This window comes from Episyrphus balteatus, chromosome 2, assembly GCF_945859705.1.
Source record: "Episyrphus balteatus chromosome 2, idEpiBalt1.1, whole genome shotgun sequence".
NCBI lineage: Eukaryota > Metazoa > Arthropoda > Insecta > Diptera > Syrphidae > Episyrphus > Episyrphus balteatus.
In genome coordinates, this window is record NC_079135.1 from 108,757,055 (window position 1) to 108,781,074 (window position 24,020).

Here is a 24,020-nt window from a genome sequence, read left to right on the forward strand (position 1 = left end):
GAAAGTGAGTTTTTTCATAAAGTCTTGTTTTTTGTATTTTGGTCGATGAGTTAAGGAGTTTTTTCACTATAAAATAAAAATAAGAGTTATTAGCATTTAAATATAAAATGATGTTTTGGAAAAAGCTTGATAGATTATTAACAATGACCCAAAGTATATGCAAAACTACGAATAATTCACGAAAAAGTCTCAAATAATACGCTGCGCCCCTTACAACTTACCGAATTAAAAGGCGAATTTAATGTCAAATTAAAGCTAATAATGCCCTTTTTTGAAAACCAGAGGTCTTCCAAGCCAAAAATTGGAAGTTGGGTCACGCAGCTTGTTTTAAGGTTAGGAGCGTTTTTCACTTAAAACGTTCACCCAGGTTGGGTGGTGAAATGTCAAGATGTGGCTTGGAAGACCTCCGGTTTTCAAAAAAAGACATTATTAGCTTTAATTTGACATTAAATTCGCCTTTTAATTCGGTAAGTTGTAAGGGGCGCAGCGTATTATTTGAGACTTTTTCGTGAATTATTCGTAGTTTTGCATATACTTTGGGTCATTGTTAATAATCTATCAAGCTTTTTCCAAAACATCATTTTATATTTAAATGCTAATAACTCTTATTTTTATTTTATAGTGAAAAAACTCCTTAACTCATCGACCAAAATACAAAAAACAAGACTTTATGAAAAAACTCACTTTCATCGCTTCTAACCTTAAAACGGGCTGCATGACAAAACTGCCAGACTTTCGCCCGGAAGACCTCTGAATTTTGATAGCTGACAATATCACCTTTAATTTGACACCAATATTGTCTTTTAACTCTATGAGATGCACAATGCACTTTACCACGCCAATCGTGCCAGGATGCGAACGGGAAGACCTGTGGTTTTCGTAACTACTAATAGCCCTCTTTCACTTCCCATTCGAAATTTTCTTTAGCTCGATGAGTTGAGCGTTTCTGCAGTGGCCGCCCGGACTATCAGTTAAGTGCCCTTTTCTGGAGATGTACATAGTTACTAAAATTAGTTTCTTCTATACGAAATTTTCTTCTTCCACTCATTTCCAAAGTCCATACTTTCTTTTTTCCATACCCAAATGTTCTCAATTTCCTAAATATTTTAAATTACTTAAACTTTTTTTTCTCTTTCTCAAAATTTTCTGAAAACTTCTATCGGCTTCACAGGCCAACCAAAAAGTGGTGGTTTATGATAAGCTTATCATCTTCTTCGAACTTAGCTTCCACTCAGACATCATTCACTTTTTCCTTCTCAAAATTTCATAGAATTCACCTTCAGTGCCATTGCAAAATCGAATTCTACCGAATCTTTCACACTCACACCAGTACCCTTACAGTTATTGGAACTGTACCAAAATTTGGTGAATCCATATTTACACTTCTGCCATTTCATTTTAACTTTAAGGACATATTGACGCTTAATATTCAGTTTATCTTTTTTCTTGAAACTTGGTGAGTCTTAGGGGTTCATGATAAAGCTGATGCTCTAGGAGTTTTACGAAAAACTAAATTATTAACTTAACGAAATTATTTACACTTTTTTGAATTATCTAACCGTTTAGTAGATATTTGAGGTCCAAAAATCGAGAAAATCTTTAAAAATTCGTTTTTTGTTCTTAATTTTGTAACAAATTGAAAAATTATAATAATCAAACGCGAATGACATATTCTTGTAGGAAACAGATCGCTCCACAAAAAAAGGTCTTATGTAACTTTTTTTTATTAACCGAACCATTTGAAAGATATTCGAGGTCAAAGTTGAACAAAAATATAAAAACTTTTTTTACTTTTCAAAATTTTCTACTTCACTGAAAAGTCATTATTATTAAATTAGTAAGATGAATTATTGTAAGGGCTTAAATGTTCTACAAAAAAGTCCTTGGTTGCTTTAACCGTTTAGAAGATATTCGCATCCAAACCAATGCCCACTGATTTCAATAGTTTTCTTATGGTCCCTATGCATTGCGACTTGGATGCGAATATCTTCTTGTAGGCATCTTTGAAATGAGATTGATACGTCATATGAAAGGTGAAATAATAAGATTTCACATGGTATATATTTTTTATAGGTTGTCAAACAAAAAAATTGATTCCATAGCCTGAGAACATAAAAATAAATGTTTTTTTTTTGCCTTTTTAATGAAATTTGATCGAGCTCAAAAAATTCTAGCTCTTTTTGTAGATGTCTCATAGACCTGATCGATATATATATATTTTGAGTCAAGACAATAAGCTTTCAGATGGTATAAAATTTTGTATAGGTTGTTAGGGAAAAAAATTGAATTAATGACGTGAGAAGATAAAAATTCATGTTTTCTTTGCTTTTTTTGATGAAAATTATTGTTTTCAATAAATTATTGTTATACTTTTTGCGCATTGTAAAAATTTAAAAATGGTTTAATTCCTAAGAAACAATACTTGGCTTTTAAATTGCATAATTTTTTTTGCAAGCTTTTAAAATAAAAAAAAAAATAATATAATGAGAAAATAAAAAAGGTATTTTTTTTTTTAGCTTTTTCTTGTAAATTATGATTGTTTGAAAAAAGTTAACGCTTCAATTGACTCATTTTAAACAAAAGCACACAACTTGTTTTCTGACGACGTTATCACGTAAAATCACCGTCCGTAAACCGGCTTTACAGACAACCTCTTTTTCCAATATGAAAGACTACGACTTGAGTCATGTGCAGACTATTTCCGTTTGTACCACTTCAGATTTTCCAATTCCCCAAATTAACTTTTCATTTCATTTAAAATCTCTTTGAAGAAAATTTTATCCCTTTATAACTTTTGCGAATGAGATTTAGCTTTTCATCTCAATTTATCTATCCCTTATATCAAATGTAACCTCAATAAATATCATTGATGCGATTGCGATCCTTATACATTTCTATACAGATATAGAAGAAAACCCGCACTCACTCAGACAAATTGACCTACAGCTATATTACATGTACTCATACAAACCAACCCGAAAAAAAAACAGTTTGTATCATATTATAGTTCAACAAAAACCTTCCAATAAATCTTCTCTGATAAACTTAACCTTACCCAAGAATGATTTGATGGGAAGTAATATATAGGACCACTTCAAAAGAATCAATCATCAAAAATCACCACCACAAGCCTTAACTTGATTCAATCCTCACACACACACAAATGCATACATATAAAAGAGGCATATAACTAATACTTACTTGATATGAATGATAGCACAAGAATCATATCTATCGCCACTTGAAACCACTTCATCTCATTTCCCTCTGAACTATTAAAAGTCCTCTGGCAAGCTTCGAAGGATTGATGTATCTCAATGATGCTGAAACTATTTTTGCTCCAACAACAACAACAACAACAACACACACAAATATGAATACGACGAATACCAACACAAGTACAAAAACCACACAAACCACCAAAGTAGTACGGCTCCACCGCGTTAACTCGATTTGAATCCAATTTGATTGATTTGCCTATTTTAATGCTGATGGAATGGTTTCTTTCCCTTTTGTATACCTACACACAACTTGTACGAGTTTGTATATTTGTCGTACGTTTTCTTGATGATGGGAACGATGTTTTGTGGCAATATGGGTATCTACGACTCCGTGACGATGTCCTCGACCGCAAAGATGCGCTGAAAGATGACAAGATAGATCGATATAGACAGTGCGTTGGTATGAGTGTGTGTGTGTGTGTGGGTTATATGTGTGCTTGCAGGATTGAGGTATTAATATGAAATTGCTTGACTCGCACAACGAACGCTGTGGAACGTCAAGAAGTTCAATTTCCGCTTCTCTTATTCTTGTTCAATTAAATGACAAAAGTCCTTGATGTTGTTGCTGTGTGTGTGTGTGTTGGTGTGTGTGCCGGTGCGATGCGGTGGAACTTGAGAGAGGAGAAATATACATTTATGCGATCCGCGGATTCCTGTTTAATTCATCATTATTATTCTAATCATTCGCATTATTATTGTTCCTTCATCGTGTATGAAGGCTGCGGTTTTAGAATTGGTGCGGTTATCCTTTTGATGGTGGCAGCGACGACGGTAGGCGATAGGAGAAACGCAAGCGAATTGCTATCTGTCGCTAATGATATCCAAACGCAGGGTCCTTGAAGAGTTATTCATGCGACAGAGTTGAAGCCAATTGGCGCTCATTTGGTGGCCTTGATTTGCAGGATATTTTTGTTTGGAGTTTCAAATTGAACACTATGATGGCGTCGTTGTCCGTCCGTTGGTTGGTTGTTGTTGTAGTCGTCCTGTGAGATATCCTTTAGTTTTCTAAAATTAAAAAAAAAAGGTTTTTATTATTTTCTATAGATACGCATTGCGACTGTAAAATAATATTTCTTGGGCAAAAAAAGGATATTTCTATCTATTCAAAATGGTAGATATATCTACATAAATTTCTAACGTATTTTTGAGAAAGTTCATTTTTCTATGTCCAGTGGGGATTCTTAACCCGAGGTTCGGGTCAAGGCGATGTGGGGTTATTTTTGTTTTTTTTTTTCTTCTTTCTTTTCCTTACACTTTAGAATTTTTATTTATTTTGTTTTTTATCAAATAATTTTTTTTCTTTTGATAAAAGAATGTTGAAAATGCGGCAACAAACAAGGATGTTGGCTTTAATATCTATCGTCACTTTTTCTTCCTTTTTTGTATGCTTTTTTTGTATTTGTGTGTGTATGTAGGATATATATAGATTTTATGTGGCATTTTGTTGATGTTCTATCGTGTTCCAACAAAAAGGATATAATGGAAAAATATGTTTTCCTCCTTTCCACGTGTAGATATATATAAATTTAATGCGAAGGCAAGTTTGCTGTTTGGCCTCTTTTTATGCAATTTTTTTTTTTTAATATTTTACTCAAACTTAAATTTTGGAAATATTCCAAAAAAAAAAAAACATAGAAAAACAACAAATTTCTATGTGGCTTTTCTATCGATTTTTACCCTTCTGCTGGTTTTAGTTTTAATTGTGAGTAGCACAGAAGGATTGTGGTACTTAAGAGATGTACACTTTCAAGTTTCAAAGGATTTTATATAAATTTTAAGAATATTGAATATATTCATTTTATGTATAAGTGTGTGTTTGTTTTGAGCTTAAGATGTTTTCTAGTTCCTATTTTTGGTCTAGAAGGATGTTACTTTGCGTATAGGAATTTTGTGGTTGAAGTTGAAAGAGTATAAGCCTTAGAAAGTGTCTGGGAAAATTGATGTGATATATTTATTTTGTCTTCAAGAAGATATCTATTTTATATAGATACAAAAAGACAATTCACTTTGAAGATAAATTCAAATGTAAATAGATTTTTTTTGTTCGTCGAATAATATTATAAGCCAGACAGAATATTTTACCATTACTAAAGAAATGCGAAATATGTAGGTGTTTATAAAATATGTTGGTAGAAATTTCTCATTTAATTAATACACAAAAGGAAAAAATTAAAGATTAAAAAGTCGAATTTTCAGAATTTTTTTTGTTGAAAATGGTCGTTCGTATGGTAGGAAATGGTTATGAAATGCCTTCTTAAACTACCATTTAGTATTGAAACTGCTAAATGTAATTTTTACTGTTCAATGAAACTTAAATTTAATAAATAGATAATATCATAGGTCTTAAAATTAAATTTGTATTTTGAATAAAAATATGAAAACATTTTCAAAAAAAAGGGTAGATATGCCTCAAAAAAGAAACAATAACGTAAACTTATAAATAAAGTTTCTAAAAATTTCACTGATACCTTTAAAAAAAAGGGATTAAAAAAATAAAAAAAAACCTTGAAGTTAGTTTAGTCTTTTACGAGAAAGTCAGAATAATACAGGTAAAATAGGCATTAAACAAAATTTTTTTTACACTCATGAAACTTGGCAAAAAGTTTGCTTTTGGAATAACAACCAAGTACAAAAAAAGTCTATAGAAAAAAGTTGGGTGGAAGGGTGTTTTTTCTTGGACTAGAGAGAGGGGGTGAAGGTCAAAAATATACTAAAAAAAATTGTTTGTCGAATATCGTCATATGACACATGTTTTCAAGGTACTTTTTTGATGCTGAATCTAATGACATAAAAATAAAGTCAGTACGATTGCTGTAAGAAAAGTTATTGCCGATTAAAAACAAGGGTGCTTGTTTTTTGACTTCAACAAGTAAAATATAACCGAAACCCATGTGAAAAACATGCTACACTGATAAAATTCGGGATGTAGGTTTTATATAAAACAGGGACAAAGGATTCATAAAGTTCTTAAAATTATTTTTGGTGAAAGGGTGTTTTTTTGATGGGTTAAGTTGTGTGTGAGAAAAGTATCATAACAGCTGACTTACATTTTATTAATTTTTAAAACTTGGTGAAAAAGTTTTGGTTGGTATAAGAATAATTCTTAATTATTAAGAATCTATAAAGTGCACAAAATTATCTTGAGTGAAAGGGTGTTTTTTTTTTTTTAAGAAATGATGAAATTCGGAATTAGTACCACAAAAACTGGGAAAAAATTGTTACACCACTGAAAATTGGTAAAAATGTTTCATTTGTTTCATTTATAACAGAAACAACCAAGAACCCAAATAGTCTATACAAATATTTTAGGTTAAAGATTGTTTTTTTTTTGGGGAAATAAGGAAAATCCGTGATAAGACCGATAAAATTAATGGTATAAAAGTTACCAAGGGTGTTTTTTTTTTAATTGTAGATAAAATATGGGTATATTTGAAAAAGTGTTTAATTCGAGAGTAATACTAGTGGCACCGTATTGAAATTCAGCAAGTATGTTACTTTTAAGATTAGAAACAAGAATCTAAAGTGTCTAAAAAAATATCATGATAAAAAGGGTGTTTTTTTTTTTGAGTGGAAACAAAATAATGGGTCACTCTAATGAAATTTGGTAAAAACATTGAATTTGGGATAGAAAGCAAGAATAAATAATAATAATAATAATAATAATAATAGAGTTTCCGCATACCATCCTGGCTAAAGCCAAGAGTACCCATCTTATAAATAAGATTGGGCTCTATTAGTCCCTAGCACTAGAAGAGGTAATTAAAAACGAGATTAGTTAAAAAACTTTTAAATATACTTTAAATTGTTATTATTTCATATACTTATGATCTTATGTGTATTATTTGTATTAGTTTATATCAATTTTAATAAATTCACACAATTTTTTTTTGAATGCATTTAAATTATTTTCACTCTTCACTCCACTTGGTAAGTTATTAAAATAGTTAATGCCATCATAGAAGACTGAACTTTGGGTATTACTTAACCTACAACGCTGTGGTCTGATGTTGGTAGCATTTCTCAAACTATAAGGCTGAACTGCGGACACTTCCACTAATCCGTCCGATAAATAATCCGGTAACATACCATTTCGTATTTTAAAAATAAAAATCATAGCGTCAAACGTCAATTTCTGCTTCACATTCATCCAACACAAGCATTCAAGTAAAACACGAATTGGAGTATATACATTCATTCTTAGGATTATTCTCATACCTTTATTTTGCAGTCTTTGAAGTCTTAGTTTCACGTCTGCATTCGAACCATATAATAAGGTTGAACAATAATTAAAGTGTGGCAAAATTATCGCGTTATAAATGAGAATCGCAGCATTGAATGTTAAGTGTTTACGTATTCTGCTTAAAAAATAAATTTTCTTTGAGATTTTTGCACTTACATGACTAGCATGTTCTTTTAGATTCAACTTTCTATCTATGACACAACCCAAATACTTAATGCTTTCAACACAAATTAAAGACTCACTATCCATTTTCACATCAATATCTTCATTCATTCCAAACTTCATATATTTAGTTTTCGTTACATTCACCTTAAGCTTGTTCATTTTCAGCCATACATCAATTCTTTTTAAGTCATCATTCAATTTCTCACACATATCTTCACCATTTTTACCACAAATATAAATCAGACTATCATCCGCAAAAAGTTTCATGCTGCAATATTTCAAACATTTTTTGAAGTCATTTATATACAAAAGAAACAAGAACACTCCCAAAACAGAACCTTGCGGCACTCCCAAATTGTTTACTTTTGCATCCGATGTCACACCATTCACACTAGTTCTTTGACTTCTATTGGTAAGATAAGATTCAAACCATTTCCATTCACGATGACATACACCATATAAACGTAATTTGCTCAGTAATATTTGCCTATCAATCGTTTCAAACGCTCTTTTCAAATCAAGAAACACAGCCACTATCGAATGTCCACAGTCAATCTTCCTCTTCCAGTTCCACACAACACAATTAATCGCTGTTTCACATGAGTGTCCACTTCTAAATCCAGATTGTTCCTGTATCAACAGATTATTACATTCTAAATAATTTTGAAACTGTTCTGCAACAAATTTTTCTAATATTTTTTCACACAATGGTAACATATTTATTGGTCTGAATTCTTCACACTTGTTCGTATTATTCACTTTTTCAACAGGGATAATCAATGATTCTTTCCAACTTTCAGGAAATGTACCAGTCAACAGGGAAGTATTTATTATTTTCATAAGTACCGGACCGATAATTTCAATCGACTGAAGAATCATATCTTTGTTTAGTCTACACATATCTTTCTTGTTATTTAATTTATTTATTAAAGTGTAAAGAGATCTTTCATTACAAAAACTGAAAGTAAAAACAGAATTTATATTTATATCAGGTGGGACAAAGGGAATATATGGTATCGAGGCATTTATTTCAAGAATACTATCAACAAAGTAATTATTAAACTTGTTCGCTATTTCACTGGATTGCATTGCAATTTCATCACCAAAACGTACAAAATCAATGTTGTTTGATTTTTTATTCTGCAAAACCATATTTTTCAAAATTTTCCACATTTCAATTTGATTACCCTCCTTAGCAGATATTTTGGAAATGATGTAGTCACTCTTTGCACTTCGAATTTCATTTTTATATTTATTACGTAGATTCTTGTACCTCAACCAATTTTCACTTGTTTTGTTTAAAACCGCTATTTTATAAGCTCTAATTTTTTCACTTTTTAATCTCTGTAGTTCTAAATTAAACCATTCACTGTCTTCAGATTGGGGACTTAGCTTTGTAACCGTTAACATTTCACAACATTTTTTAAGTTTTTCACTGAAAGTATATGACAAATCATTCAAGTCATTTTTTAAAAATACATTCTGAAAACATTCTTCGTTAAGACATGAATCAAAACGTTCTTTTGTGTATCGTAAAACCTTATACTCGCTTCTTTTAATTTCCGGTTTCTTTTTAATTTGCAGTTCAATAGTTATAGTTTCATGATCCGTAATTTTATCAACTGCATGTATCGCATATTTAACTCTTGACTTCAGATCATTATTTGTAATAACGTAGTCTATTAAAGTAGATGATTGATCAGTTATTCTGGTCGGTTGTTTAACAATCTGACAGAGGCCTTGATCAGTTAGAATTTCTAACATTTTTTCTCCGTAACGATCTTTCGTCAGAAGGTCAATATTGAAATCACCCACCATTAAAACATTATCATCACTCTTAATTGAACGTAAACACCAATCCGAAAAAAATGTAAGAAAGTCTGTTTTTGAAGTACTAGGGGATCTATAAAACACTGCTACCATCCATTTCTCATCATTTATCCACATCAACATTTGTATACTCCACACACTTGAAAAGTTTAAAATGTCTATAACTTGTGAACGAAGTCCTTTTTTAATATAAATAAGCACACCTCCTGTGTATCTTGAGTGTGAATAACAAGCCACTTTTTTGTACCCAACAATACCAATTTCCGATTCATCAATTTCACTAGTTATGCAAGTTTCTGATAGTATAATAACATCAGGCTGATAACTGTGTACTAAAAGTTCCAATTCACTTTTATTCGCCAGTAAACTTTGAATATTCAAATAATAAAATGTTAAATTTTTTGTTGAAATTGGTTTTGTTTGCTACAAAGATCTACTCTGCAACACTCTAAGCTTACGCTTATATACTTCACACTCATTATCAAACGCACTGTGATTTGTTTTCAAATTTAATTTAAGTTCTTCATTCATTCGTACGCAATTCACACATTTCAAACATTCAGCCTTGCAATCAGAAAAGATATGACATCCACCACATTTAGCACACAACTTACTCTCAGCTTTGCAATCCTTACTGTTATGATTAAATCCCAGACATTTAAAACATCTCTTAACATAAAATGATTCTTTCACTAAACATTTATCCCATCCAACACTTAGTTTACCAGCTTTCATTACTTCATTAAAACTCTTGCTATCCAATTCAATCACTGCTGTATACGAATTTTTATTTGGTTTTTTCCACATGGCTTTACACACTAAGTTAACATCTTTCAAAATTTCATTCTGGTTTTTCAAACAATTAATCAATTCATTTTCGTCCATTTTCTCAGATAAATTAAAAATTTGCACTCTTGGATTATTTCTTTTTAACTCATTCACATCATATTTCTGTCCCAGGTTCTCTTCAACTTTATCTCTCACTCTTTTCATCGATTCATCATTCTCGCATGAGACCACAATTGCACCCTTATCAACTTTTTTAATTCCCGACACTTGTATTGAAGATGTTCCTGGGTTAACACTAGATTTCACTTCCGATTTGGTTTTCTCTGCATTCTGGTGCTCCTTTGGTTTTATAATTATGGTACTCTTCTTTACAGCACTAGCATATGATTTTTTATCACTGTTTAAATTTTCATTAATTGTTTTTTTAATTGTTGATATAATTTTATTGTCACTGTTATCTTTTGAGTCACTGTTCAATACTTTTTCAAATTTGACACCAAGCTGATCGAAATTAGCTTTTATTTCTTTTATGTGTTCTTCAATGTGTCTAAGAGAGACAAGCTTATCGCGGCACAATTCACACAATATTACCAAATATGGTTTGGGTTCAATTGTTTTGGCAATATCATATTCGGCTAAGTTTATGCATTTGGGATGGTACATAGATCCACACCCCCCTCTGCATGAAACTAACACTGCCTCCGTTTTATTGCCCCTGTTAGTTTTTTTGCATTCTGCACACACACCACTTGAATTCATGTTTATTTATTTTCTTTGTTTTGATGACTTTTTTTTTCTTTGTTCAATTGTCACTCAAACTAGGTTCGATGTTTGATTAAAAATTCCTAAAAAAAATTTAGGTGAAAGGGTGTTTTTTTCGAAGAGACATTAAAATCTGTATAATTGGTCAAAAAAAACCAAGATTCATTTTATTTTTGGTTTTGATGATGATTTAAACGTTTATACATGAGTTCTTAAACGTTTTACACGAATCATTGGCTTTTTGGGACCAATTACAGATTTTAATGTCTCTTCGAAAAAAACACCCTTTCAAATATGAGAATGATTTCGGTTCCTTCCGACATACTTTGCTTAAATTACTCCTCCTAATATACATATTATCTTCCTAAAAGTTCCCAGTCTGTCAGACAAATTATCAAAAAATTCCCTTGTCAATAAAAATTCTTTAATAAAATTCAATCAGGATACCCAACCCACTCTTAATCAAAAGAAAAGATTGCTTAATTCAAATGATTGATGGTATGATTTCTCATTGAAAACGTAAAAAAAAGTACGTAGGTATACGCCATACGTTGGATAAAAAAAAATGAATATATCTCCTTTTAACTGTTCAATCATCATCATGATCATCAAATCAGTTATTTTTATTTTGACATCTGCCTACATCAACTTTCAGAACACACAGCTTCCGTTTCATTATTTCCCATCAGGAATCGTATACTCATCTTTGAGCAAGGAAATTAATGATAATTTCATACTGTGTGCAAACAATTTTAAGCAAACATTGATTCTTCTAATTTATTGTTCTACTCTATGCGGTGTCTCTCAATAAATTAATTGAAAGAGAAAATGTTCAATACCTGACGGATTTTTGTTGAGTAGAGGAAAAGTAAATATTTAAAAAACAAAAATTCTGTCCATTTTTCTAGGACTTCTCAGATTAGAAAAACTAGCTAATTAAAACAGAAACCTCTTCGTAACAAGCCAATAACTTAATTAACTCCATCTTATTTTAAATGTCACTCCTCATAATAACTACGACCGATAAAAATAATCCTTACGACTACCAACAAAACTCTGATCCGCAAACTCAATATATCGCTTCATAAAATTTAATTTTTTCCTTTTCCTTTTATTCAACCGTATCACTTTCATTTGCCTTCCGAATCAAAGAAAAGTATTTTTTTTTGATTATTCAAAAAAAAAAAAAAAAATTTTAAGGACTTTCCATTTCAAAGTGAAATCCTCCATCGTCATCGCTTGGAATGTAAAATAAAAAAAAATCGAGAGAAATAACCAAACAGCCCTTCTTAAAGAATTTTTTTTTAAATTAATTCATCCAATACAATTTACAGAAAATCCATTTTGTGCTCCATTAACCCCGAGACAACAACAACAACAAAACCAAAGTAAAATGGAAATGGAACAAAAAAAAGAAAAGAAAAAAATTTAAATACCTAACTAAATAAATAAACATTAAAACCATCACAACCTTTTGGGGATAATCTCAACATAAAATTATTCAATAAACTCTCTTTTTTACCTCCTCCACTCTTTCCATTAACGTAAAATAAAATCACAACACAACACAATCTTTCTACGCTGTGTTTTCCAAAAGTTATCAGAACAAAAAATATGTTTTCCAAACAAAGTCAAAACGTGCAGCCTAAAAAATAAACACATAACACACATAAAAAAGGACACAAACAAAAAACTTGGTGAGAATAACTTATTTGCTTGCTAAAAACAACAAACATTGACACAAACAAATAAACCGAAAAAAAAATGACAACAACGACGGTAGAATGAGCCACCATCAACATTGTGCCGGTCCAAAAAAAGGACCCTATACACATGGCTTAGAGAGGATTCAAGGCGTACAAAGTGAAAGAGGAAACTAAATTCAAAAATGCAAATGAACAAAGTTCCCCGGGCGCAATACGACCGACTCAAAACACACACCACACACATTTTGGCGACATTCAACGAGCCACCACACGCGACCAAAGAATAAAACCATTTTCACATAGACGCAAGGACCTCTCCATTGCCATTATACCTCTGCTAACACTACCGCATCGTGATAACACACACAGCATCAGAGAGATCCTTTCCCGCGAGCTTTGTCAACTTTCATAAATGTTGCCATAATGATTATGGTCAAATAAATTTATTCCATTTTTCAGGGTGTGGCTGGTTGGGTTTTTGGCTGGCTTGGCAGAGAGGTAATAAAGGCGATATAAGCCTTTTAGGATGTTTTTTCCATAAGGAGACGACGACGACAGGTCGTCTTTTCTAACCCGCCATTAGTTTGGGAGGAGAGTGGTTTTGTAATCTAAGATGAAATGAGATAGATAATTCGTGTTATTTTCGCAAGGATACTTTTGTGCCTTTCCATCAGAGGACGACCGAGAACCATAACCCTCAAGAGATTTATATTGCATACGCCAAGGAACAATATAATATCACAAAAGTTAAATTTGGACAAAACAGATTGTAATTTATTGTACGAACTTTTTAATCTAGCTCAACTCTTTTTGTTTATGTCAAAAATGTTGGAGTCCTTAGAGTTTTTGAGTAGGTATTTATTTTATACGGGAATTCCCTTTGGTATTTTCGTTTAGATCCTAAATGAACTATTAACAACCTTAAAGTTAAGAACACGTTTTATTGTGTTTCCAAAAATTTCACTGAAACAGAAATATTCTCCCGTATTTATTAATATGCAAATCATGTTTCCACCATTCAACCAGGTATAAAAAGTTTTAAAGTCAGAGTCACGGAATGATTGATGTGCGAATATTGCATAAAAGGACCTTTTGTTCATGTGAATTTATTTCATAAAATGTTTTCATACATGTACGAGTATAATATTTATTGCGTATGAATTAATAAAGTGTTCATTTATACTCCAATCCAGAAAATAGGAGGCAGATTTTTTTTGAAATTGAAAAAAGTGTCTGAGTTCAATTTTTGATTTTTTTGATTGGCATTTTATGAATAATCAACCAAAATATTTTTATTTTTATTTTTTATATGTGATGATTTTGTGAAATGAATGATTTTATTATTTTGTTGCATTTTTACTTACTTTATACAAGTTGATAGTATTTATATAGAAGTTTTTCATTAGTGTAAAAATAATTGAAAGGTTTTGATCAAAAATATATTTTTTTATAAGGATCGTAAACAAACCGGTATTCATAAATGGATGCATTAACTAATTGTAACACGTGTTTTTGAAGGTCTTTAGCGATTATTTATGTTTGAATTAAAGCTTTATAAAGAGTCCTGTCCATTAGAGAGCAGTAATATGTCATAATTTATTTTAATTATTATTGATTTAATATAGCTTTTTAAGGACTTTAGTCGATACAAAAATTTGGCGTTTCGTCCCGATGGACTCATCAGTTGACTCATTTGTTGGAAACAACAAAACCTGGATTTACAGATAAAAACGGTTTTTGGGCCTTGGGCTTTTACAAAAATTGTATCTTCGTCAGTTTAAAGGATTTTCAGTTTTTATATTTTAAAGAAAAGACATTCAGACTTTTCCAACGATGCACAGTGCGGTATTTCGGTCTAAGACTTGACCAAAAATATTTGGGCACATTTTTCACTTCAAATAGGTACCAAATGACTAAAAAGTTATTTGGAAAGAAAATTTTTCATTTTCTTGGTATGTACAATAAAACCCACTTAAGCTTACCTTCCGATAAACCATGAAAAAAAAAACTATTAAAAATCAAAAAATGCACGTACAGTCCTGTGCTATAACTTTTCCTAAAGCTGATAGTTTATTCTTTATTTTGCTTTTTGACTAAAGTCGTTTTATTAAGTAGTTCTCGAGAGATTAAGTTTTAAAGATCAAATTTTAAAAAATTGAGAAATTTTAGTTATAACCACGTTTTAGGTCAAAATACCACACTGTACAATGGAAGAAAACATTTGGTTTTTGTTTAAATGCTGGATTTTAACAAACAAAATTAACAAAATTCTGTCTTGTGCTCCATTAAATCAATAAATTTCAACAATTTGTAGAGATTTTTTACAATAATCTTCTTTATCACTATCTTGATCACTTTCGCTTGTTTTGTTTTTTCCTTTTTTTAAAATTTGATCTAGAACTATCGGATTTGACGCATGTTCTTTAGACAAAGTCACTGTGCTTCTACATATTATAAACAATATTAAGAATGATAACATAGATGGTCTACCCTGTGTTTTAACAAAATATGAGTTCACTGGGGTGTATACGTATTTTTGAAGTTATACTTCTTATGGGAGGGTGGGTATGAAAATTTACTTTTTGACAAGAATGTCAAAGGGATTATGATGCGATCACCCTGGGTAGCAGGGCTGTCGTTTCACCTTTAGAGTAGGCAGTACTTTAGTATTTAAAAATGTAGTACGCCGCAGTACGGCAAACATAAAACACACAACACGTTGCAAGTTACATGTTTCATGTGGCAAGTTGCATGTGGCAAGTCGTATGTGGCAAGTTGTATGTGGCAAGTTGCGTGTAGCAAGTTGCATGTGGCAAGTTGCATGTGGCAAGTTGCATGTGGTAATTTCCATGTGGCAAGTTGCCAGGGTTGCAAAAAGCTCACATTTCAGCTCAGCTCACAGCTCAGCTCAAATTTGAGCTAGGTACCATAGCTTAGCTCATTTGAGCTGAGCTGAAAGTGAGCTGAGCTGAAAGTGAGCGCCCCAACTTCCAACGCCTATATCTCGGAATTTTGAAAAAAATGAAAAAAAAATTTTTGATGCCAAAAGGTAGCGGGGACTCTAACCTACATTTGGGTACAACTCTCATTCCTGTAGGTCTACGCGTTCTCAAACCGGGAGAACTTAAAAGTAAAAAAAAACAAGGCACGATTCTGAAAAAATAGGCATGATGTGGCGGTTTAACATGGAAGACGATTTTTTAAAAATCTGACAATGTGCAAAGCGTAGGCCCATGACACAAGCTATCATTTGGCATCACTCCCAAAAATTGCTCTCAAGCGGTTTAATTTCCAGGAGCGTTCAAAGATTCGGGGATTTTTCGAAAAAAAATGTACCCCAACTTTCAAACGCGATTTTCTCGGAATTTTGAAAAAAATCGAAAAACCGGATTATACCACAATCGGTTAGCTGAGAATATAAGCTTTCATATGGCACCACTCCACTGTCTCTAGATCAAAGCGTTCAGCTCCCAGAAATTTTTTCGCGTCCCCAACTTCCAACGCCTATATCGTGGAATTTTGAAGCAAATGAATAAAATTTTTGATGCCAAAAGATAGCGGGGACTCTAACCTACATTTGGGTACAACTCCCATTCCTGTAGGTCCACGCGTTCTCAAACCGGGAGAACTTAAAAGTAAAAAAAAATAGGCGCGATTCTGAAAAAAAAGGCATGATGTGGTGGTTTAACATGGAAGGCGATTTTTCAAAAATCTGATAATGTGCAAAGCGTAGGCTTATGACACAAGCTATCATTTGGCATCACTCCCAAAAATTGCTTTAAGGCGGTTTAGCTTCCAGGAGCGTTTAAAGATTCGGGGATTTTTCGAAAAAAAAATGTACCCCAACTTTCAAAACCGATTTTCTCGGAATTTTGAAAAAAGTCGTTAAGCGTATACCGTACGTTCTGAACCGCACAACATGTGTAAATTTCACAGAATAAATTGAAAACTACATGGACGCAAGGAGGATGAAAGAATTAATTTATTGTTCACTTGATAAAAATGTAAAAAAAACGAAGTGTGGATTAATTAATTTAATAATAGAAATTAAAAATATCAAATGAAATTCATTTACATATACTGAATGAGAAGTATAACTTCAGTCGCGTGTACATGTGTACACACACTCTTTTTTTTTTTTTTTAATAGGTTTTGACAATAAAAAAATATATTAAAAAGATTTTTTTTACATTATAATTGTTACTAAAAGTCAAAGGAAGGCATGAAAACGCAAATTGCAGTATTCCTCTTCCCTATTCAACACCCCCCTCTCTCATTTTTACTTGGGAATTGCGATATATGTAGGTACCTACTATTATTATAACAAGTTGCCCATTCGTACACAAATAGAAGATGAGATAACAATCAGACGTGATGATTACTACAACAGGAAATAGGGAGCTGAAAATGGGTCATCTGAGAATTTTTGGAAAGGATTTGAATTTGATATTTAATATAAAGAGGAGCATTAAGACGAACATACAAATATATTTTTTTTGTCTCAAAAACGTGTGGTTTGGCCGCCATTTTGAAAAATGCGTTTTTGTGATTTTCTCGGCTTCTGTTTATCGTAGAATGGATTTTTTTGTCTTGTTTTGTAGAAGAACGTATTCTTAAATTTTTTTATTAAATAATTTTTTTTTTTGTAAAGTTTCTCTATTAAAAGTTATTGACGAAAACATGTAAAATTTTAGGTTCATCTAAGGGAAATAGTTCTCATAATAACATTGAAACAACTCAAAATTTCCTACATTTTGGTACATTAAGTTTTCTTATATGTCCAAAACTATTTCAGTTATAACCTGACGAAATCAATATTTTGGTTGGCTACAATGAAATTCTGTTGAAAAAAATTAAACTTTTTTTTTTTTGCAGAAGAACCAAAATATACTTTTCTGAATGTTTTTGTGGGTGCTGATTTTGAATCTAAAGTCAGAAAAAATGTATTGGCCTTAGTTTTTGAAATATTACCGTTATAAAAGCCAAAGACTAACTCAAATTTATCTTATAGGTAAGCTTAAACTTAAGATATCTCAGTCAATAAAAGAGATATCGGAAAGATTTAAATAGTTTTTGGAAGAAAAAAAGCAGTTCTTGCAGACATAATTACAAATAATTCTGAAATAAATTGCTACACATTATAGCTCAACCTCAAAAACTATAAAAATAACGTTTTTTTTGCGTTTTATATCGGTAATATTTCAAAAACTAAGGCCAATAAATTTTTTCTGTCTTTAGATTCAAAATCAGCACCCCAAAAACATTCAGAAAAGTATATTTTGGTTCTTCTGCAAAAAAAAAGTTTAATTTTTTTCAACAGAATTTCATTGTAGCCAACCAAAATATTGATTTCGTCAGGTTATAACTGAAATAGTTTTGGACATATAAGAAAACTTAATGTACCAAAATGTAGGAAATTTTGAGTTGTTTCAATGTTATTATGAGAACTATTTCCCTTAGATGAACCTAAACTGAAGAAAAGTGTAAAAATCACGATCATCACCGAAAATTTTACATGTTTTCGTCAATAACTTTTTATAGAGAAAATTTACAAAAAAAAATTATACGTTCTTTTACAAAACAAGACAAAAAAACAAATTCTACGATAAACAGGAGCCGAGAAAATCACAAAAACGCATTTTTCAAAATGGCGGCCAAACAACACGTTTTTGAGACAAAAAAATATATTTTTATGTTCGTCTTAATGCGCCTCTTTATATGAAATATCAAATTCAAATCCTTTCCAAAAATTCTCAGATGATTCCCTAATGCCTGTAGTAGATAGAGAATGCCAAAAAGTGGGTCCCGGAAGTCCGTCTGTCAGTCTGTCTGTATAATTGACTTGAAACTTGGTATTTAGCATTTTTTTGACATTCTCCAGGGGAACTATGGAAATATTTTTGGTTTACCAAAAAATAACGGTACCTCTCATACACTAATTTCGGAATAGTTTGATTTTTTTCAAAAACGTCTCCAACGATTTTTTCAAAAAAAATTCAAATGTGAGTTTTTAAAAAAGGTCTATCGTTGTTAGGAATATTTTTTTTTTTTTTGAAAATCATTATTAACGGTACCTGCTATAGAACCGCTGTTTTCAAATCTGGTTTCCTGCCAAACTGCAAATTGTATTTCAACGAAATTTTTTGTACAAAATCATTTATAAAATTTTGATATAAATTAGAAATAAAATTTTGAAAAAATTATTTTAGATTTAAAAAAAAGAATTGAAAATTTTTTTTTTGAAAAATCAAATTTTCGAAAACTGATTTTTTTTTATGTTGATTAAATGGCATACCAATTTTATTTTAAAACTTTTTTTCCAAAAAATTATAAACAAAAAAATTTTATATATTAATATTTTATTAATTTAATATGATTAATAAGTTTCATTTATCTTTTTGACTTTTTTTATTTAGATTGACATTTTTATGCGCAATTGTTGTTAACGGGAAAATTATTCCAAACTGCAGGTAAAGTGATGCTGTCAGCATTTATTGACATAAATTCACAAATCACATCGAAAATAAAAATACAATTTTTTAAGAAAAAAAAACTATTTTTTTTCTAAAAAATAATGATAAAAATTATAGATCTTTAAGTTCTGAAAAACAATTGTTCAGCTTTTGACGCAATATGAAATTTACGCAAAAAAAAGTCAACTAAAAAAACAATAATATTCGCTAAGACCACTCCGAAAGTTATTCGAAATGGTAAGAGCTATTTTCCAGAAAACTGCAACTGCTCAAAACCTTTGTTTGGTAAATATAAGAGATATTAAGAAAATTTAAAATAAAGAGATTTGAATTTTGAATTGACATACAAAAAAAAAAAAACAAGTTTTGCTGCAACAGAAATGGTTTTTCAATATAAGTTCAAGTGAAATGGTTTTTTGTTTCCAAAAAATCAAATTATAAATTAGATGTAATTTTTTTTTCAAAAAAAAATTGGAAATGTTTGTAATTACAATTTTGACAATTTTTAAGTTGGCAAAATAGACCTCATCAGTAAATATTAATACCCTTCTTTAAAGCCCGTTTTTTTTTTCTTAAGTTTTAAAATTATTTTATGTGTTTTGATTGCGTTATCAACTGGATCATTAATTCACTAACTGTATTTATTTTTTTTTTTATTTTACTAATAATTTGTTATGCATCACGAAGAATATCGCAAATTACCTTGAAATCATAAACAACACATTTGTTTTTACTGAGAGTTACACAAAATAATTTATAAGCAAATTTACAAAGGCTTTTGTTCTCGTTTCTATCACAGCCATTGAAATTGATCAAACTAAACAATAACAAATATTAAATTCTGTCATATTAAATCCCACAGGACAAAGCAAGCTATTCGCGCTATTATTGAACGATCAGATCAGTTAATAAATATTCCTTCGAAGGTATTATCTATCCGCCTTATCCATTCAAATTGAATCCTTTCCAATTTGCCTTTGTCTCTATCTTATTCAAACAGAGCCTATATCCAAACAGATAAACCCTTTATTTTCCTTCAAAATATCTAGATAAACATTGTATAGATATGTGTTGTATAGAAAATTATCATAACAAACAAGCCAAATCCACTGTGACATGTATTTTGATATTAACATCCTTAATCACATATCACATCCTTTCACATCCATATCTCGGCGGATTTATCGCCCTATATAAAGCTCATATCCTCCGCAGACATGTTAAACAAAATTCTTACAAGCCCACCTGGGGGCATCTCAGCCAGCCATAGCAACACACAGCAGCATTTGAATTGAACCACAAACCTTATCGCATTTAAGGATGCTCTGCATGCTTGTTAACAAATATTTAGCCCTAATTGAATTAAGGCTCCATGCAAAACACAAACACCAACATAAACATAACAAAACACAGAGAACATGTCTTCGGGTTTGACAGGCTCATTAAAAACTTAAACAAGCAAATGCATCTTTAAGATTCTGGTTTTTTGTATTACGTGAAGTAGATGGATATTTTATTTTTTTAAGATTCTAAGCTTTTTAAATCTTCAACAATCCGAGGGTGAATCCAATTCAAAATAAAAAAAAAAATAACACAAAAAAAATATATAAAACGAATAATTGGAAAAAGTTTTCTTTTTTTTTTTTTAATTTAAAAATCATCCAAGCGTAGTTCTTAAGGCTAATTAAAAATTAATGTTATTTTGCCAAACGAGGTTGCATTTTCGAGTTGTGGAACTGTGGATGCGTCCTCCATGCGGCATATTCTCCATGCTTCATGCTCCCAGAGTCTTCACCCATTTGCTCCTTGTTTCGCCCGTAAGAGCTGAAGAACAAGGGAATTCATTTGTTCGGTCTTAAAGCGTAAAATTAAATCGAAGCGCTTGAGTGGAAAGTCTATACTTATACTATTGAATGTATTTACGGTGCATAGCGATGGCCGGAGAAAGATGGCCTAGAGCAGTGTATAGTGGATTTATAGTCTTGAATATTAAGTTGCTTTTTTGAACAAAATTTATATACGTGGCTCTCCATTACAAATTTTTTTTTACAAATATTTATTGCAAATAAAAAAAATATATTTATTGTAACTCAAATTATTTTGAATTAAAAAAAAATTGTATTGGAAATGGAAAAAATTTTGCATTGAAAATAAAATTTTTATTGCAAATAAAAATATTTTACATTAAAAAAAAATATTGTATTGCAAATAAAAAATTTCTGCATTGAAAAAAAAAATTCTATCCAAAATGTGTGCATTAAATATTTTTTTTTTAGTCTTTGTCGAATTTCTTACAATTTTGACTTTTTGACCATTAGGTATTTCAACTATAACATTGAACCAAATGAATGGTCAAATATTCAAAATTGTAGGAAATTTCCTTGTATGGGGACTTACACTTAATTAAGGACTAAAATATTTAAATAAGAGCCACATTAAAAGAATGCACTATAAATATCATTTGCCGTCACATGTGCTTAAGAGAAATATAAAAGAAATAAAAAGTACAAATATTGTGCCAAAATAGAATTGTGTGCATGGTTTATTTTATTCAATTCCGTCATCTTCTGGAGCCTGTTACGCGGCGAATTCGTTTTTGTAGATTTTTAAGGGGCATGAAAATAAAATTTTACAAAAATTGTTGCGCAGAACCGCTTACTACCTACTTCTTTCTAAGAAAAAATGTCACTTGAAATTTTAAGCAACAACTTATTTAAGATCATATAAAATAGAAGATAAGCGTAACAACTTTTTAAAACTCATATCTTCAGGTAAACTAGGAAAAGATTGTTCTTCACATATATACGACTAAAACGATTTTGATTTCAACAAGTATGTATGTTTACTGCTGTTGCAAACTAGGTCGTAAATTCAAAATTGTATTTCCTTGGTTTCTGATTTTTTCCTTAATTTTGTTGTTCCATACTTTTCGGAGCGACATTTTTGAGTAGTTGGATTTTAGATTTTGAACAGATAAAGTAGATATTTTCGGAATCGCTGCAAATTATAAATAAAAGAAAAAATATTATTGTATTGTTTTGTTTCTAAAGGGTGCCACCAGTGCAAAGTAAGATAACAATTGGCCAGCGGACAAGCAATTCCATAACGATTGCAACGATACCTCATTTGTCGATGTATGACGATTGACGATGTAGTTTAAAAGTTATGATGGCACAGATGAACATCGGTAAACATAAGTACCTACATACATTCATAATCAACGGCGTATACAAGAACTCAAAACTTAAACAAGAAATTGTTATGTGCTACTAAATTCTTTTGAGTAAGATGATTTTCAAAATGTCGAAGTTTTAGAACATGAACGAAAATGAAAAGTGAAAAAATTTCGGTTTTCAAACCAACTATTTTCCCATATTTGGGGTAATGTGGTCATATTTTTAGCGACCGCTATGCTGAATTAGGATTATATGGATTTAAAATCGAAATATTTTTTTAATTTTGAGTAAACCGATAATATTAAAGAATATAAGCAACCTTGTCTAAATTCAAATTAAATATTTAAGGAAGCTTAGGTCACTTAAAATAACCTTCGAAAATCAATTTAAGAAAATCTAATAAATATAACTGAATATGTTTTATATTTTAAACTGCTGATAAATACCTGAAAGCTGACGAAATCAGAGCCGAATATTGTCAAATCCTTAGTAAGTAGTGATCTAAAGCATTTCTTTTATTAGTATTGCCGTTTGAAATTTCGAAAAAGTATCTACCCTAAAACTACGATAATTTTGTTTAATATCTTCTGTTACGCCAAAAATATTTTTTTGTCTTGACAGAGGTATTTGAATCCTGTAACCCCCTCGCTTCCTTAATTCAAAATTTACCAGTGTTATTAAATAAAAATGATTTTTATTTTAACTTGTAAAATAATTCTGGACTATAGCGGAAAACAATGCAGAGTTGTTTAAAGGCAAATTATACAATCGAATGACTTGTACATTACTAGGGATCGGGTTTCCATGCAAATGCATGTTTTTTTAGGAACACCTTGGAAGCATGGCAACGAATTATGTATACGAATCAGGAGATTTTCTTTAAAATGGCAATCAATTGTTAGTTCATATTTTGGAAATATGGAAATGGAAATAAATGCATGTTTTTCGTGCGTATTTTCGCAAAAATTGGCAAAAATAACGAAATTAGACTCTTGAAATTTTTGACTAAAAGTGACTGAAAGTCAATTGGAAAAAAGTCAAAAACGTAAGCAAATGCTGTGCAAAACTGACAAACCAACGTTGTCCAAACTCATAAAAAACACGATCAAATGATAAATTGGATTATTTAAGAGTAAATTTTCGGCAATTTTATTTATTTTTTTTTTTAAGACAACCCCAATATTTCCAAAAAGTTACATCTTTGAACTCGGAAATGGTTTCGTATATACCTAGATTTTATAAAAAATACGTAAAATCTTTTTATAATTTTAAAGAAATATTGATATTTTACAAATTCATGTGGCCTTAAATGCATATTTAAAGTGCATATTTTAAGAGCATATTTTAAGCGCATATTTTTCGTTTTTAAGTGCATGAAAATCCTATTCCTATACATTACACTGTACCTTAAGGACAGGATGGTCTTAATTGGTCAGACTTAAGGCTAAACCCTAAACAAAAGCAAACGAATCACATAACGTTTTTGTTTGGTTATTCTTAGAACCCTTCGGAACTGTTCGGAACTGTAAAACTGGTTAAAAAATTTAAACTTTTTTTTTTTGTTGCCGGAACAAAAATATACTTTTCTGAAGGTTTTC

At 30.7% G+C, this 24,020-nt stretch overlaps 2 protein-coding genes across 3 annotated transcripts in view; both read right to left on the reverse strand.

The window, feature by feature from the left end:
• Positions 1-24,020, reverse strand: part of LOC129912160 (acetylcholine receptor subunit alpha-like) — a 229,684-nt gene that overhangs the window by 119,490 nt on the left and 86,174 nt on the right. For both annotated transcript variants that reach the window (XM_055990294.1, XM_055990293.1), the window contains exon 2: positions 3,202-4,286. In XM_055990294.1, coding sequence (XP_055846269.1) covers positions 3,202-3,256 — 55 coding nt within the window. In that variant the 5' untranslated portion in view covers positions 3,257-4,286. The remainder of the gene's footprint in view (positions 1-3,201; positions 4,287-24,020) is intronic.
• Positions 4,215-10,968, reverse strand: LOC129909640 (uncharacterized). Its single transcript, XM_055986717.1, has 4 exons — positions 10,131-10,968; positions 8,009-8,339; positions 7,678-7,954; positions 4,215-4,286 (listed from the first exon to the last, which is right to left on the reverse strand). Exons 1-4 carry the CDS (start codon positions 10,966-10,968, stop codon positions 4,215-4,217), a joined length of 1,518 nt encoding a protein of 505 aa, XP_055842692.1.

Excerpts from the sequence above, each read along its gene's own strand:
- LOC129909640 (XM_055986717.1), bottom strand. The coding sequence starts at position 10,968 with ATGTACCATCCCAAATGCATAAACTTAGCCGAATATGATATTGCCAAA. Across the intron at positions 8,340-10,130 it reads TAAGGATTGCAAAGCTGAGA|AATGTAATAATCTGTTGATA; the intron begins GTAAGTTGTGTG and ends AAAATTATTTAG. Across the intron at positions 7,955-8,008 it reads CAAGGTTCTGTTTTGGGAGT|CATGAAACTTTTTGCGGATG; the intron begins GTTCTTGTTTCT and ends GAAATATTGCAG.